The sequence below is a fragment of the Excalfactoria chinensis genome, chromosome 7, assembly GCF_039878825.1.
Source record: "Excalfactoria chinensis isolate bCotChi1 chromosome 7, bCotChi1.hap2, whole genome shotgun sequence".
Classification (NCBI taxonomy): domain Eukaryota; kingdom Metazoa; phylum Chordata; class Aves; order Galliformes; family Phasianidae; genus Excalfactoria; species Excalfactoria chinensis.
The window spans coordinates 21613465-21627105 of NC_092831.1; the positions used below are offsets into that span (position 1 = coordinate 21613465).

Here is a 13641-nt window from a genome sequence, read left to right on the forward strand (position 1 = left end):
TATCACCAACAAATACTTTTACATTAAAATGTAAATGCCATGAAGAAGTGTTATTTGTGTAACAGATAAATAACAGCAGAACTCTATTACTTCAAACTCTAGTCACTGATGTGTGTTTTAACATGCATGCAAGCACACACACATACACATAATTTGCAAGACTTAGTATAGAAAGCAATTTCCTGGGACAAAGATTTTACTACTTGCTCTCTCTTTTTGGATATAGAGAAATAAAATACAAAAAAATAGCCACTACTGTATTCTGTGTGCATGTTGACCCCTTTCAACAGATGCAGAGAGGTTTACAAATGTGTAAAGAATGAGAAAAACACCAGAAAACATAATGTAATGGAAGTAGATCTGCACACAGCCAGCTTTGAACTCTCCCACACTGACCTAGGAAAAAGGCACACAGAGAATCAAGACATGATGTCTACAAGGCATCAGAAATAATGAATTAAGTTTCTTAAAAATGAATTCCTATACTCTTAGATTTTCCCAAAGAAAGTAAATTAACAAATTCCTTCAGAATTTCATGCAGCATTCACCCAAGAGATTCTGAACTATTTTTTGGACTTCTCTGAAAAATAAGTAAGTCTCTCACGTCTTTAAAAACCATAGGATTGTTTAAGACTGTACTATTTCTTCCTTCAACTCACATCTTAGAGCCATGTATTCATATAGTAACATCCGTCACATTTTCACTTATACTTCATATTATTTTCATATTTCTTCCTTGGAAGTACTTTTCCTATTTGGACAATACATAAAACACTTGGAGAAATTATGTTCTCTCCAAATCAGACATGGAATCAAAAGCTTCCAATGTGGCAAACTCAAAACTTCAGCTCTTCACAGCCAGTTCCCGCTTCCATTATTCCTGGCTGACCAACAGACTGACAGATGTCTTACTTTAGAGATCCCAAACAGACTATTGGTATCCATTTCACCCACATCTGTTCCTAAATAGCCTTGGCAGCAGGCCACTCTCCACTCGGAATTAATTTTAAGTCCTTTATTGCTAACTCTGTCATTGTTTCAATACATCAGTGATTTTTTTCCTTAGAGCTGCATTTAGATAGAATATTTATAAATTCAGATTTTAATGAACATCAATAAGATGATACTATGCACACATCTTAGCCTACACATTGATCTTTTACTTCACTATAAAAGCATATTGTCTATATGTTAACCTCAGTATTACTGCTGAGCACTTTCTTGCCAGTCAATTAATTTAGAATATTTTGTTCTACTACTTATACTAAAAAAACCAAGGTTTTATCTGACAGGTTTATTATCCAAATACTCAGCCCAACCTACTTGCTGTCAGTCTGAGAGAATGAGTTCATACACTCTTCAGTCAAGTGCACTACACACACAGAAAACTACACTTATAAAAAGGTTTTCACAATTACTAAAACCCTCTGGGCTTCCCCTGACAGTAAATACAGTCTTTGCTGGGCTTTTTTTTCCTATTTCCTATCTGATAGAAATCTGCTGAAAAACTGTAATTTTCAATTTGGAAATTCTGTGGCAATCTTCAAAAAGATGCTGAAGGCTGTAAGGAAATATCAGGATTAAGTTCTCAGTCAAAGCCAAACAAACAATCCAACCCAAATAATGCATGTTTTATTGGAAGAACAGAAACTGTTCTAAAATACAAATAATTCCCACATCCACCGCTGCTAATCCCCTGTATTTCATTAGCTCTTAAACTTTAGTCACAAAGAAAAACATTGAATCCTGAGCATCTCTCCTTAAAGGATCCTCTGTCATTCAGTTATATTTGTTATTTTCTGATAACTCCTAAAAATCACGTAGCATTCATATCTGCATTTCAGACAGTCTTCTCTTCTGTGGCTTTGAAGCAGCATCCAGAAGGAGAAGCTCTTACAGTCTGGGGCTGGATTATTAACATAGAAAGGGAAGACAATTTCAGTGAACATTACAGCAAAGGAAAGCCATATGGAAAGAAACCAGAGTAAAAACTGGTAATTAGTGACTGTGAACTGTGCTTTTATCACATCACCCAACACATTCTTAAAGCAAGCAACCTGACCCATGTCAGGGCAGCAGATTTGCTGGAACACAGGATGAGCTCAGCACCCTGAGCTCAAATTGCAGCCTTGGGGCATGTGGCTGAGCCCCACTTGGTGCTGCCTGCCTGGCCCCAGCCTCAGACCCACGCTCAGTTGTATCACTCCAAAGCTCTGTTAGTGCAGAGGGCACAGGAAACTCACAACAGACCATCACTTAGTAAGATGAGGTAATAAAACCCCTCTGGAGACAGATGCTGCAGAAGGCAAAGGGCAAGTAAAGGAGGAATAGAGATTGGTAACCACACACTGACCAAGAGCTTCACAGAAACAGTGCAATAGTACAGAACTGTGCTTACATCAGGGTGTATCAGGCAAATCAGATGTGTATTAGGAACCTGAAGCTGCAACTTCGAACTGACAGAGCCAAGGCTGAGCAAGGTGCCTGACAATGGGAGCCACAGAGCTGTGGGTTACAAAGATGTCATCAGGGCAGGAATAATTTGGGGAATTGATGAGGGAGGGAGGGAGGGAAGGAGGGAAGGAGGGAAGGAGAAGTGGATACCTGTCCCCTTTCAAACATCTCTAACACAGAAATGCTTTTTCCTAAAAGAGGGAGAGTTAGTACATGCAGGACCAAGCAAGAGAGACATTTAGCATCAGGCTCAGGCCACCTGGATAAGTAAGTTTCCTTGTTAGAGACAGTATTAAATGACATTATGAAGCTTTTGGTTTGGAGAAAGTATGCTTAAACAAAATCCCAGGGAAACAAACAATTCAGAGCGAGCTGTTCAGATAGTCCTCAACCATCTCCTGTGCCTGTTCACAGCTCAGCCCAAGTAGTGCACTGCTGTTGCACTTTACGAGATAATCGCAAGAAGCTCCTGCAGCCCCAGTGTACATCCCACCACCAGTAATCCCTACTGGGATAGAATGGAGTCAGAGAGAACAAGCATCCAAAGTACAAATCCTTATTTGACCTCTGCAGTTACAGAAGTAAAGCCATCCTGACCTCCAGTGCCCAATCTGAAAGGAAAGCCAGAACAGCCTTCCTCTGGATCCATCCCTGCAAGGACAGCAAAACCCTCAGCTCCCACTCAGCTCACCTACAGACCCCAGAAGGCACATGCAGAGCCAGCCCAAAAGAAGGCATTCACAGGGATTCTTCTGAGTGCTCTTCAGGTAGACCACTGAGTTCTCATTACAGCATGACCAGAAGGGACTTGGGAACAACCTAATATTTCTCTTGTTTTCATTCCCAAAGAAAGCCCATGACAGTGCTGGAATGGTCTCAGATAGCATAGTGGTGAGCATTCCTAGTGACAGAAGAGCTGAAAACCCTTTTATCATCTATGTACTGATGATATACGCCTGGTATCATCAATAGCTGACACTTAAAAATTTGGAAACCTTATGATAAGAATTCATAGACTCCCACAGACATCAGAAAAGACAAAGCTGCCTTTTCCACTGAGGCTAATGAAGTAGGACAATGAGTGCTTCTCTGAAACAGCAATAGCCAGCAGCTTAGTGTGACACAGTGCAAAACTGAATTTTTTGAGATAGTTGAGTATCAGCATCAATTGAATACATGGGCAATAGGAGACCAAATCTTGGTATAACTGACATCAGCTTCTCAGTGCTGCCTTCCTGAAGTTCCACCATCTGCAACATGCCTGACTTTAAATACAATGCACTTTCATACCTTGCACATGGAACTAAATAATTCATAACTAACACTTCAGACCACGTACACAGAGACCTGCAGGCAACCCCAGCTAAAGAGGAGGAGTGGCCTCAGTGCTGCACTGAGACTCCCACCCCCACTGTGCAAAGCAGGACCATGCTAACACCTGCACAGGTGTCACCAGAACTGAGAGCTCAGTTGAACAGCAGGTATTGAAGTGGGAGCATAACGCAACAACACTGCCATGAGCCAGCACACTGCACTGGTTTGGCTGGAGCATCTCTGGTATCCCTGCAAGTTTACATCGAGCAGAGCATTACTTCAGCTTTGGATGGAGAGTGCATTCCTCTGCAGCAAGTTCCTTCCAAAGAAATACTACAATGAACACGGGTGTGTGTGCTTGACAAGCCACCTGTGCTGTAACAGCACACAGCTGTGTGTCCAGAGAGCTGCAACCCTGGAGCACGGCCCTGACATGTCCTCGTGGCACCACGAGGTCACCTCAGTCCACAGGCACTTGGAAGAGTGCACAGCTCCTTCTGAAAGTAAGCTTAAGCTCTCAGAATTTTAAGGAGGGAAAAAACAAAACAAAACAAACAAACAAAACACTATTTGGATAAATGAGAGAGTAGCATGCCTTTCTGCTTGATTTTTACACTTAACTCCAAAGGCAGCGCACCACGCCGCTGCATGGAAGAGCGGCCCCACCCATCAGTACAGCCCGAACAGGTCCCAATGCAACAACACAACCTCAGAGTTAACGCTTTCTGCAAGAAGTATGGCCCTTTCCGAAGGAGCAGCTCGGCACGCAGACCCCTCGAAGTGTCGCGAGCAGCCTATCCTCTCGCCGTACACGGCTAGCCCGGCGCCGGGACCCCACCTCCCTGCCCGCAGCCCGTCCCGTCCCACCTGCGGGGCTCTCGGGCAGTATGGGGCTCCATCGCAGCCGTCGGGCGCTCAGCACCACGTCGCAGCTCCTCTTGCCGATCTCGAAGATGCCCCTGAGGAGCGGCTCCTCCTCTCCCTCCGGAGGTACTTCCGCCAGCGGAGCTACTCTACGCTGCCGGTCCTCGAGCCGGTCCCGGCTACGCGGGAGGAAGGGACCCGCGGCGCCCAGCATGGCGGCACCACCGCCCCCCGCGTCCCGGCGGCTGCCAGGGCAGCGTCCGCTCCGCCTTGCGGGCGGGGCCGCAGCCGCCGAGGGAGGGAGAGGGGTGGGAAGAGGGAAGCGCTCCGTGGCTCGCGCCGGGCTCTTGGTCGCGCTGCTGCTGACAGGTGGGATGGCTCCACTCGTGGAGAGACCCGCTGGACGCAGTCGCGTCAGAGCTCCTGCGGCAGCCCCAGCCCGACGGGTGCGGCTGAGCCTGCAAGGGCTTAACGCGAAGGAAATCAGCGAAGGCTTTTATAGTTCTGAGTTGTATAACGTCGTGGTGTCTTATTAGAGCACGGATACCACTAAACAAGCAGTTCAGTAATCTTGTAACAAGACACAGGACTAGAGATGTGATACTATGTAGCAGAAGTAATAAAGCTGTAGTTGCTTCAATTGTATGTCGGAATATCCAAGTCCCTGTGTGCTTGTGTTTCTAGAAGAGAGCTGCTGTCAGAGACAGGCCAACTTGCCTGCAAACAAACTGGCTGGAAGTCCATGAGACAACTCATGAGTCTGTGACTGTAAAGCTGCCTTCCTTAGTAGCTCCATAAACACCGGTATCAAGTACTGATTACACTGCCAAGAGGAATACATTTAATTTCAGCACAAGTTCTTGGTAGCTATTTCTCTGTTGTATCAAGTATGCTCAGAAACCTGTAAGTGCTGCTGAATTTGCACTGATGTTGATTTAGCTGTGACTGAGAAACAGCCTTTGCAAATCTGCCCTTCTGAGCCATGATCACATGAAGCTCCAGGTTGCTCAAAGCTGTCAACAACAATCGTCTTATTCTGACTGTGTGTCAGTATTTTTGTCCCTTAGATCTTCTCTGTTGGGATGTAAATAACTTGATTACAGAGTAATCAAATAAGATGCAAATAATTTGAAATATGCACAAAAATGAAAGTTTGGTGCAACTGCCAATTACAGGCAGGAAACCAAGTTTACTCTATTTTACCTTAAAGCCTGTAGAGCTTCCTTAGAAAGGGTCTTATTACTGTTCATTTTTTATGATGAAGGCTCGTGTAAGAGCAGCAAAGGGCAAAAGGAAGAGAGCCTTACATACCACTATCAGGGCAACAGCCAGTTCCCCCTTCCCCCCGCCCCCCCAAGGACACCGGGTGGGCACAGCAGGTTTTTCCCAGCCCGCACACAGTACCTGGTGAAGCAATCCAGGGCAGATACCAGCATCAGCCGGGAGACTCAGCCACCAGGAAACCAGCAGCAAAGGACTGAGGCCACACCACTGGTCTGGCTCTTCTCTTGTAAGGGCTGTGGCTGTTGGAACCAGCATCTCACAGCCATTCTGGAGTAGGGAGAGAAGGACCCCAAGCTGAGCTTAAATAGAGCTAAATAGAGCTCTGGGCCCTTGGGCAGGCTGTAGGTGGTCAGGTCTATTAAGGTCTATTAAGGCTCCTCAGTGCCCTTAGCACCCTGGCAGCCAGAAACATGAAGGAGCAGGCTGCCCATGGGGGGACTGATAGTGACTGCCAGACAGGTATGCCCCATGTCCTTCAGAGCATAGGCACCTGTAGCCAAGCTCAGCCAAGGTAGCGGGACAAGTTTGTGCAAAGAAGTAGTCCCATGGTACTACTGGAAATAGAATCAATAGGTCAGGGCTAGTGACAGCAGCTGTGATCATCAACAGTCTGGCAGACACAAGGGAGTCTGTAGTGACAGGGCAGGCCCAAAATGAAGCCAGTCTGTTTATCAGGATGGGGAGATCCCCTCTGGAGTTTCTTGGAGCTGGATCTCAGAAGACCAGAGGAGACCCTGCATGTCTGTATGCTGGCCCTGTGGAGCTGAACTAAATGAAGGAAACATTTTTGGCCTTGACAAGAAGTAGCAGGGAACAGACAACTTCTCTTCAGTTGACAGCATTCCTCAATAGACAGAGGATGCCATCTCTCACTGTCCAGGTGCTAAGAAGCAATGAGAGTCTCAAAAATCTCTCCCAGGAAAGAGGCTAGACATCTCCCTGTAAGGAGCAGCGAGGGAGGAAAGCACAGCTAGCAATTACTGGAGGAGAGTAACAAGGTAAAGCAAGCTGCTAGAGTATAAATCCTTTCCCTCAAGGCAAGGAGTGCACTGAGGTGAATAGGTGAGAAATTAGAAGGCTGGGTTTTCATAGTATCATAGATAATATTATGCTGGATTTGGTGAATAGATATTAAGACAAGAGTAGAGGATGCTGTGAGGAAGACACTCTTTGACCCTTTGATCACTCCAGAGGACTGGCCTGGACATTCCTGGTAGCTCTGTTTCACCATCTGAATAAATAAATCTCCTGATTTTCTTCTGGATAAACATGAATTAGGAAGTTGGCAGCATCTCCTTGGTTTGTATTTTTCTGTCTACTACAATAAAGGCTGAATGTGTAGTCAGCTATACTTCAGGTTTTCATTCCCAAATATTAACTCTTAAAAGTGTTTCTTCTTTTAGCATTGCTTCTATAGAAATAAACCCACTAGAAACATCAGTGTTAATTAATCTCTGTTGTTTTTCCTTGACTTCAAAGAAGAAATATTAAACAGAATATCAAGCATTTTATGAATAAGGTCAAAAAATAATTATTTTGCAAGGAAAGAAAAAAAAATAGCAATAGTTTGTAGAAGTGAGCACATTGCTATTATTATATAGAGGTCTGTATACCTGAAGGTGAGAAAAATATAAAATAAAGAAGAAGATAAGGGAGAGCAGATAAGGAAAACAAATCCTGAAGTTGTAGAAGTGGTCAAGTAGGATTAACAGAGATGACCTCAAAGAGAAAAATAAGAACGACTGAAAAGATCGTGCAGGAATAAGAAGAAACAGAAATAGAGTATGAAGCTTAAGTCATTCCAAGAGTACTGGGAGCTGAATTCAATCTTGATAGAAATAATAAAATAATAATAATTTTAAAAGAAAAGGGAAAAAAAGAAAAGAAAAAACTCAAAGGAAAATGTGGTATTGGAATGGAATATAAGAATGAGTTCACCTCAGGACTTCTCATTCTTTCTTTCCATTAAGGTCAATGTGCTGTCTTTTTAAGATAACGAGGTTCTAATATAAATCTTGTATTCTATTATCAATAAAAAGCCGGGAAATAACATAGACAGTGATTTCTTCTATTTTATTTTGCACAAAATGCTCCAGACTACTATAATCTAGGAAACTGAAAGCCAGGGTTGAAAGTCTATGTTTTACATACCCTGTAGGCAACCTAAATACTTTAGAGAACGCTTTGAGAGCATTGTCAGTTTTAATTTTGTATTGCATAGCTTCTGACAGTTTGTTAAATACGTGTATGAATTATTTAAAAAACACTTATGTACATATTTAAAGAACAGTCTATTTGTAGATCTTCATCACACTGCTTCAGTACATAGTCACATGCTGTTTTTCAAGACTTTATGTAATAAGGGATTTTTGGCTAAGGAACGAGTGCAGAGCATTTATAATTTCTAAAATAATTACTATAAAATCTGTCTTGGTGAATAAAAGTGAATTTCTGCATATTTTCCCTGATATTTCACCAAGCAGGCTTTGATTTCTGTGAGTCCTTCCTGAACAGTAATGAGTGAGAAATGAGAGATCAATTATTTTAAATACTATGTATATAAACAAGAGAAGGAGAATTTAGATCTGTTATTTCAAAAAATATTTGATGAGGTTCTTCATTGTACAGAATATTGCATTGTCACTAACCTTTTATTTTTATGAGAAGGATGTGTTATATTTCTAATATGTCAGAAGCTGCTGTTCAGGTCATGATTAATCCGATTTTGATCAGTTACAACACTGAAATAAGTGTAGGGATTTTTATTGTTACAGATGGTAGAAAAGGTTTATTTTACTTACTCTCAAGACTTAGTTCAGGATAATTTGTATTAATATATATTGCTGTTCTTTTTTATATTACTTTATTAAGATTTAGGAACAATAGCTTCTGGAGAAATTAATTCTCTGATTTCCTCTGGTGTTTCAGGGCCCTTGGCTCTCCTCAAAGCTCCAACTCTTCTCCACTACTGGAGCCCTCCTGAAGGCACTGGCCCAGAGCCTGATGCCATTCTGCCCAATATTTTGTTCAAGGCAGGTAAAACATGAGGTTTCTGCCTCTTATGCACTTCGTGGACATGAGCTCGTATGGCTGGGGCCTCAGCCATGCCATAGGTGGTGGGTCAGAATATCCAGGTCCTACCTTTTGATGTAGAAACCAAGCAGGGCAGGTATGCTGGTTGGACTGTCATCGCTCATGTGCTGTTCTTGCAAAGATTACACTGGTGTCTTCACAAGCATACACTCACAGCAATACAATTTCTGCCATCAGAGAAATATGATGCAAAGGAGAAGGGAAAGGCCACTGGTCCTGGAGAGCAATAAAAATAGCATTCTAGGCCTCTGTTGGATTACCCAGTATGTGTGTGGTGATGACTCAACCCCTCAGTTTCCTTCGCATGAGGAAGTTAGATAATCCCACTATAGCCTTAGTTAATTAGCGATACATTCACAGGAGAGGGATGGTATGAGTAATTCTTTCCTTTGAAAGAGACCTTGATAGACCTTCCCAAGGGAGTTATGAGCAGATATCTCAGGACTCAGCCTTACACTAACACTAAAAAAACCTAAATATCATGGAGACAGCAGGAGCAGGACTGAAAGAAAAACAAAAAAAAAAAAAACAAAAAAAAAACAAAACCAAATAAACCCACAACCCTAGTATAATATAGGTGGGGAAAAAAACAACAACAACCCTAAACTAGTGGAAATAACAAAATTCAAGAGTGATTTTCAAAATGGAGCCTCTAGTTACCAAAACGCCTAATTAATTTCCTTATTAAATTGCTCATAACATTAAAATGTTATTAGGGATAGCAGTAGCAAACACTCAAGAAAGCCTAGGTGGATCTTTTAAGTAAATTGCATTGGCTAGAGGACTTGGATTTAGTTATTAATCAGGGAAGAGAAAGAAAAAGGTAATTGAAAAGGTTCCTTGTGGTTTGGAAATGCCTTCCAAATATTCATTAAACATTTAAGCGACTAAATTTGCAGAATATGTTCCTGACATTGGCATTGGTTCTGCAGTATTTCTCTCATCAGATGGAAGTACTGTGTGTTATGCAGAGTGCATTCATGCATAAACAATATCATTTTCATAAATTAAAACCTCCCCTGCAGAAGGAACATCTGTGCCTGCCTTTGAATAAAAGATGGTGGCATGCGAGTTGCCCCTTGACTGGAAGAATCCTTGTCTTGGTGAAGAAGGCACGTAACCAAACGACAAACAAGCCCGTGTTGCTCCTTGGGCGCCGTCTGAGCACGGGCTCTCCCTCCCTTCACCGGGCTCGCTGAGCTGCCTAGGAGTGGCCAACGGGGAGCAGCGCCCTGCCGCCCACCCCAGCCCCCCTGCTGCCCCGGTCGGGCCGGGCCCAATCGACCCGCTGTGGTCTCGGAGCGAGGGCAGCGGCTGCCTTTGAGCGGGGAAGCCTCGCTGCCGTCGTGCGCCTACCTGTTGCTGACTGTGGCCGCTCCTCGCTGGTCGCACCTCCGAGACCGCGCGTCCCGGAGCCCCGCGGTGCGCGCCGAGCCGCGGCCCCGTCCTCCCGCGGCCGGGCAGCCCCGCTGAGAGCAGCCGGCCCTGCCCGGCCCCCCGTCGCAAGCAAGAAGCCGCGTCCTTGGTTTGTTCTTGTTGTTGGTGGGTTTTTCTTTTTAAAGTCCAATTTTATTCTACAAATAATAAGTGTCGCACCTTCCATGAGCTATCCAAATAAAACAATAATCCCATAGGAATTACTTACACTAAGAAAAAATAAAATCACATTGAAGGAGAAATGCAACATTTGACCAAATGTTCAGTACTAGGTTGTTGCAAAAGGATGGACGTTTCCTAAAATCCCAGTGTGCATTACACCATAATATACAGGATTACAAACAAAATTACAGTACAGATTTGATTCCAGTTGAACCAGAGTTACATTTCAAACAGCACTTATTCTGGACTGCATTGTACATGCAATAGCTATTGTTCTAATTACGGATTAAATGGTTTGAATTTGTTTCAAGCTACCGTACTAATCGACTACAATAGGTATACAGCCCGACTCCAACGACCTGCTCAGCTTTAGGTTCCGAGTGATGAGACGAGCAAATGACAACCACGGATAGTGTGAATATGTCTAAAATCATGCAGTTACAGCGTCCGGAAACACCGAGAGCTTCAAGTTCTCTGCAGGAAAACAAAAACAAAAACAAAAAACCACCACGGAATGCCAAGGGGCTCAAAGACTAAAAAGAAACAGTGCAAATTGTATGTGATAGTCAAGCAGCTTTTGATTTAAAAAGGGTGTTGGCATTTACTTATAATATTTATATACAAGTTTGTGCAAGTCATGTGTTGAACTGATATGTTTTAATAGAAAATAAGTCTCTCCTTCTTCTATCTTCTCAAGAGTTGGGGGTCTGCTTCTGCTTTTATGGGGGAAAGGAATAAGAAAAAAGAAAAAGAAAAAGAAAAAAAAAAAAGAGAGAGAGAGAGAGAAAAAAAAAAAAAGGAACCAAAAAGACTTTCATGGGAAAGAAATTGCCCGGATTGCGCTTTGTGTTGTTTGTTTTTCTTTAACGATTCGAAAGGAAAGCAGTGCTAAGGCAACAGAACTTCTCTAAGCACTTTTCTGCTGGTTTAAATTAGTTAAATTATTTTGTATAAATTAGATATAATTCTACCTTTCCGATATGTATAAAAATTGATGAAGCTGCATGGTTTAAAATAGGAAATCCACGTTATAAAAAGTCATTAAAAATTCTGTACAAAACCACAACAAAATAATTCGGCGCGGGAAAGGTAACAAGTAGTAAAACGCTGGTTGAAAAATAGAGATCTCATATATATTTTGTAATTGGCCCATCGCGAGGTTAAAAATTGCATAGATCCGAATTATTGCTGGTGGCCCCGCTCGGCGGCGGCGCTCACTCGTGGAAGATGGCGCTGAGCTGCGCGCTCAGGACGCGCTCGTGGTGCGGGTGCCCCTCGTAGGGCGCCAAGCCGTCGGCGGGCAGCTCGCAACGGGCAGCGGCGCCCGAGAAAACGGCGGCGTGGGCTGGCGCGGCGGGCAGCGGCCCAGCGGGGTAGTGCATGGTGAAGGCGTAGCTCTTGTCGAAGTCGGCGGCGGGCTCGTGCTTGAAAGAGAAGTTGCCGTTGATGCTGAGGGGCGGGCTGAGCGGGCCGTCGAAGGCGGGGCCGGCGCCCTCGGGCAGGCCGCCCTCGAAGAAGGGCTCGAGCGCGGCGCCGTAGGCGTGCGGCGGCTTGAGGTGGAAGAGGTGGGAGCTGTCCATGGTGCCGTACGGCGGGCTGGGCAGCCCCGGCGACGCGTAGGGGAAGGGCGGCGGAGCGAAAGGCGCTCCCGCGGGCGGCAGGTGCGGAGCGGCGTCCGCGCTCTGCTCGGGCAGGAACGTCCGCGGGTTGAGCTGCAGGCAGCCGGCCACCAGGTTGGTAGTGGGCTGCGAGAGGCCCTTGCACAACGTCTGCACGAAGGAGACCAGGTCGGGGCTCTTGCCGGAGCGCAGGATCTCAGAGAGTGCCCAGATGTAGTTCTTGGCCAGGCGCAGCGTCTCGATCTTGGAGAGTTTCTGCGTCTTGGAGTAGCAGGGAACGACCTTGCGCAGGTTGTCCAGGGCCGCGTTCAGGCCGTGCATGCGGTTGCGTTCCCGAGCGTTGGCCTTCATGCGGCGCAGCTTGAAGCGCTCCAGGCGAGCCTTGGTCATCTTCTTCTTCTTGGGGCCACGCCGCTTGGGCTTCTGCTCGTCGTCGTCTTCCTCCTCCTCTTCCTCCTCCTCCTCGTCCAGCTCGTCCTCCTCGTCCTCCTCCTCGCCGTTCCTCAGCGCGTCCTCTTCGGCCTCGCCGTGCAGAGCCTCCAGGTCCTCCTCCTTCTTGTCGGCCTCGGGCCCGTCGGCAGGGGGGCTCAGGCAGCCAGCCGCCCAGCCGGGGGGTGGCTGTGCCTGCGGCTCACCCGCCGGCCCATTCTCGCTGTACGATTTGGTCATGGCGAGCGCCTGCGGGATAGGGACAGCGCTTGTCAGGAGCACCGCTCGGAGCCGATCGGGGGACGGGGAGTCGAGGGGTGGGAGAGGAGAGCAGGTGCGGAAGGACAGCGCTCGGGGAGGCACCGTTTCTCCCGCTGCCCGAGCACCGACGCCGCGCACCGCCGGAGCGGACAGGTGCTGGCCCCGCGCCCCTGCCCTACCGCTCCCCCTCGGCGCGTATCCCCGTACAGGAGCCCATCCCGTTCCAGACCCGTTACCTCCGTTCTCAGCCTCTCCCGCGCGGTGACGGTCGCATAACCCCGCCGCAATCCGCCGGCGCGCTCCGGGTGCGAAGGTGCGGCGCGTCGTTCCAAGGGCGCAGCGCTAGCTGCCCCGGTTTTATAGCGGGGCCGGCGGAGCGCGGCGGCGGCGGGCGGGGGCCGGGCCCGGGGCCGCGCCGCTCGCCCCCGCCCCGCGCGCCTGCGCCCGCCCCCCGTCGCGCCGCGCCCCGCCCCGCGGCCGCCGCGGCACGCGCCAGATGGTCGCTCAACGTCCGGCACCGCGCCGCGCCCCACGTGACGCCCCCATTTGTATGCGGCCCCGCGCCCGGCCGCCCGCCGCGCCGCCCCGCCCCCGGTGGTGGCCCGCCGGGCGCCGCCATCTGCCAGCGGCACGCGCGCCCCGCGCCCATTGTTCCGCGCCGGCGGCGGGCGCGGGGCTCGGACGGAGCGGGAGTGGCGGCGCGGGGTCGCGGGCGGTGGCACCC

The 13641-nt window shown here is 47.0% G+C and overlaps 2 protein-coding genes across 4 annotated transcripts in view; both read right to left on the reverse strand.

The window, feature by feature from the left end:
• CERKL (CERK like autophagy regulator) overlaps positions 1-6089 on the reverse strand; it is a 51620-nt gene extending 45531 nt beyond the window's left edge. The window contains exon 1 of one of the 3 annotated variants that reach the window (XM_072342371.1): positions 4636-5060. In XM_072342371.1, coding sequence (XP_072198472.1) covers positions 4636-4846 — 211 coding nt within the window. In that variant the 5' untranslated portion in view covers positions 4847-5060. Of the gene's footprint in view, positions 1-4635; positions 5061-6036 lie in introns of those variants that run through there. The other 2 variants (XM_072342372.1, XM_072342370.1) reach the window with 2 other exon arrangements.
• Positions 6090-10461: 4372 nt separating this feature from the next.
• NEUROD1 (neuronal differentiation 1) lies at positions 10462-13313 on the reverse strand. The gene is made up of 2 exons (XM_072342373.1): positions 13154-13313; positions 10462-12905 (listed from the first exon to the last, which is right to left on the reverse strand). Exon 2 carries the CDS (start codon positions 12894-12896, stop codon positions 11823-11825), a length of 1074 nt encoding a protein of 357 aa, XP_072198474.1. The 5' UTR covers positions 12897-12905; positions 13154-13313; the 3' UTR covers positions 10462-11822.
• Positions 13314-13641: the final 328 nt, after the last annotated feature.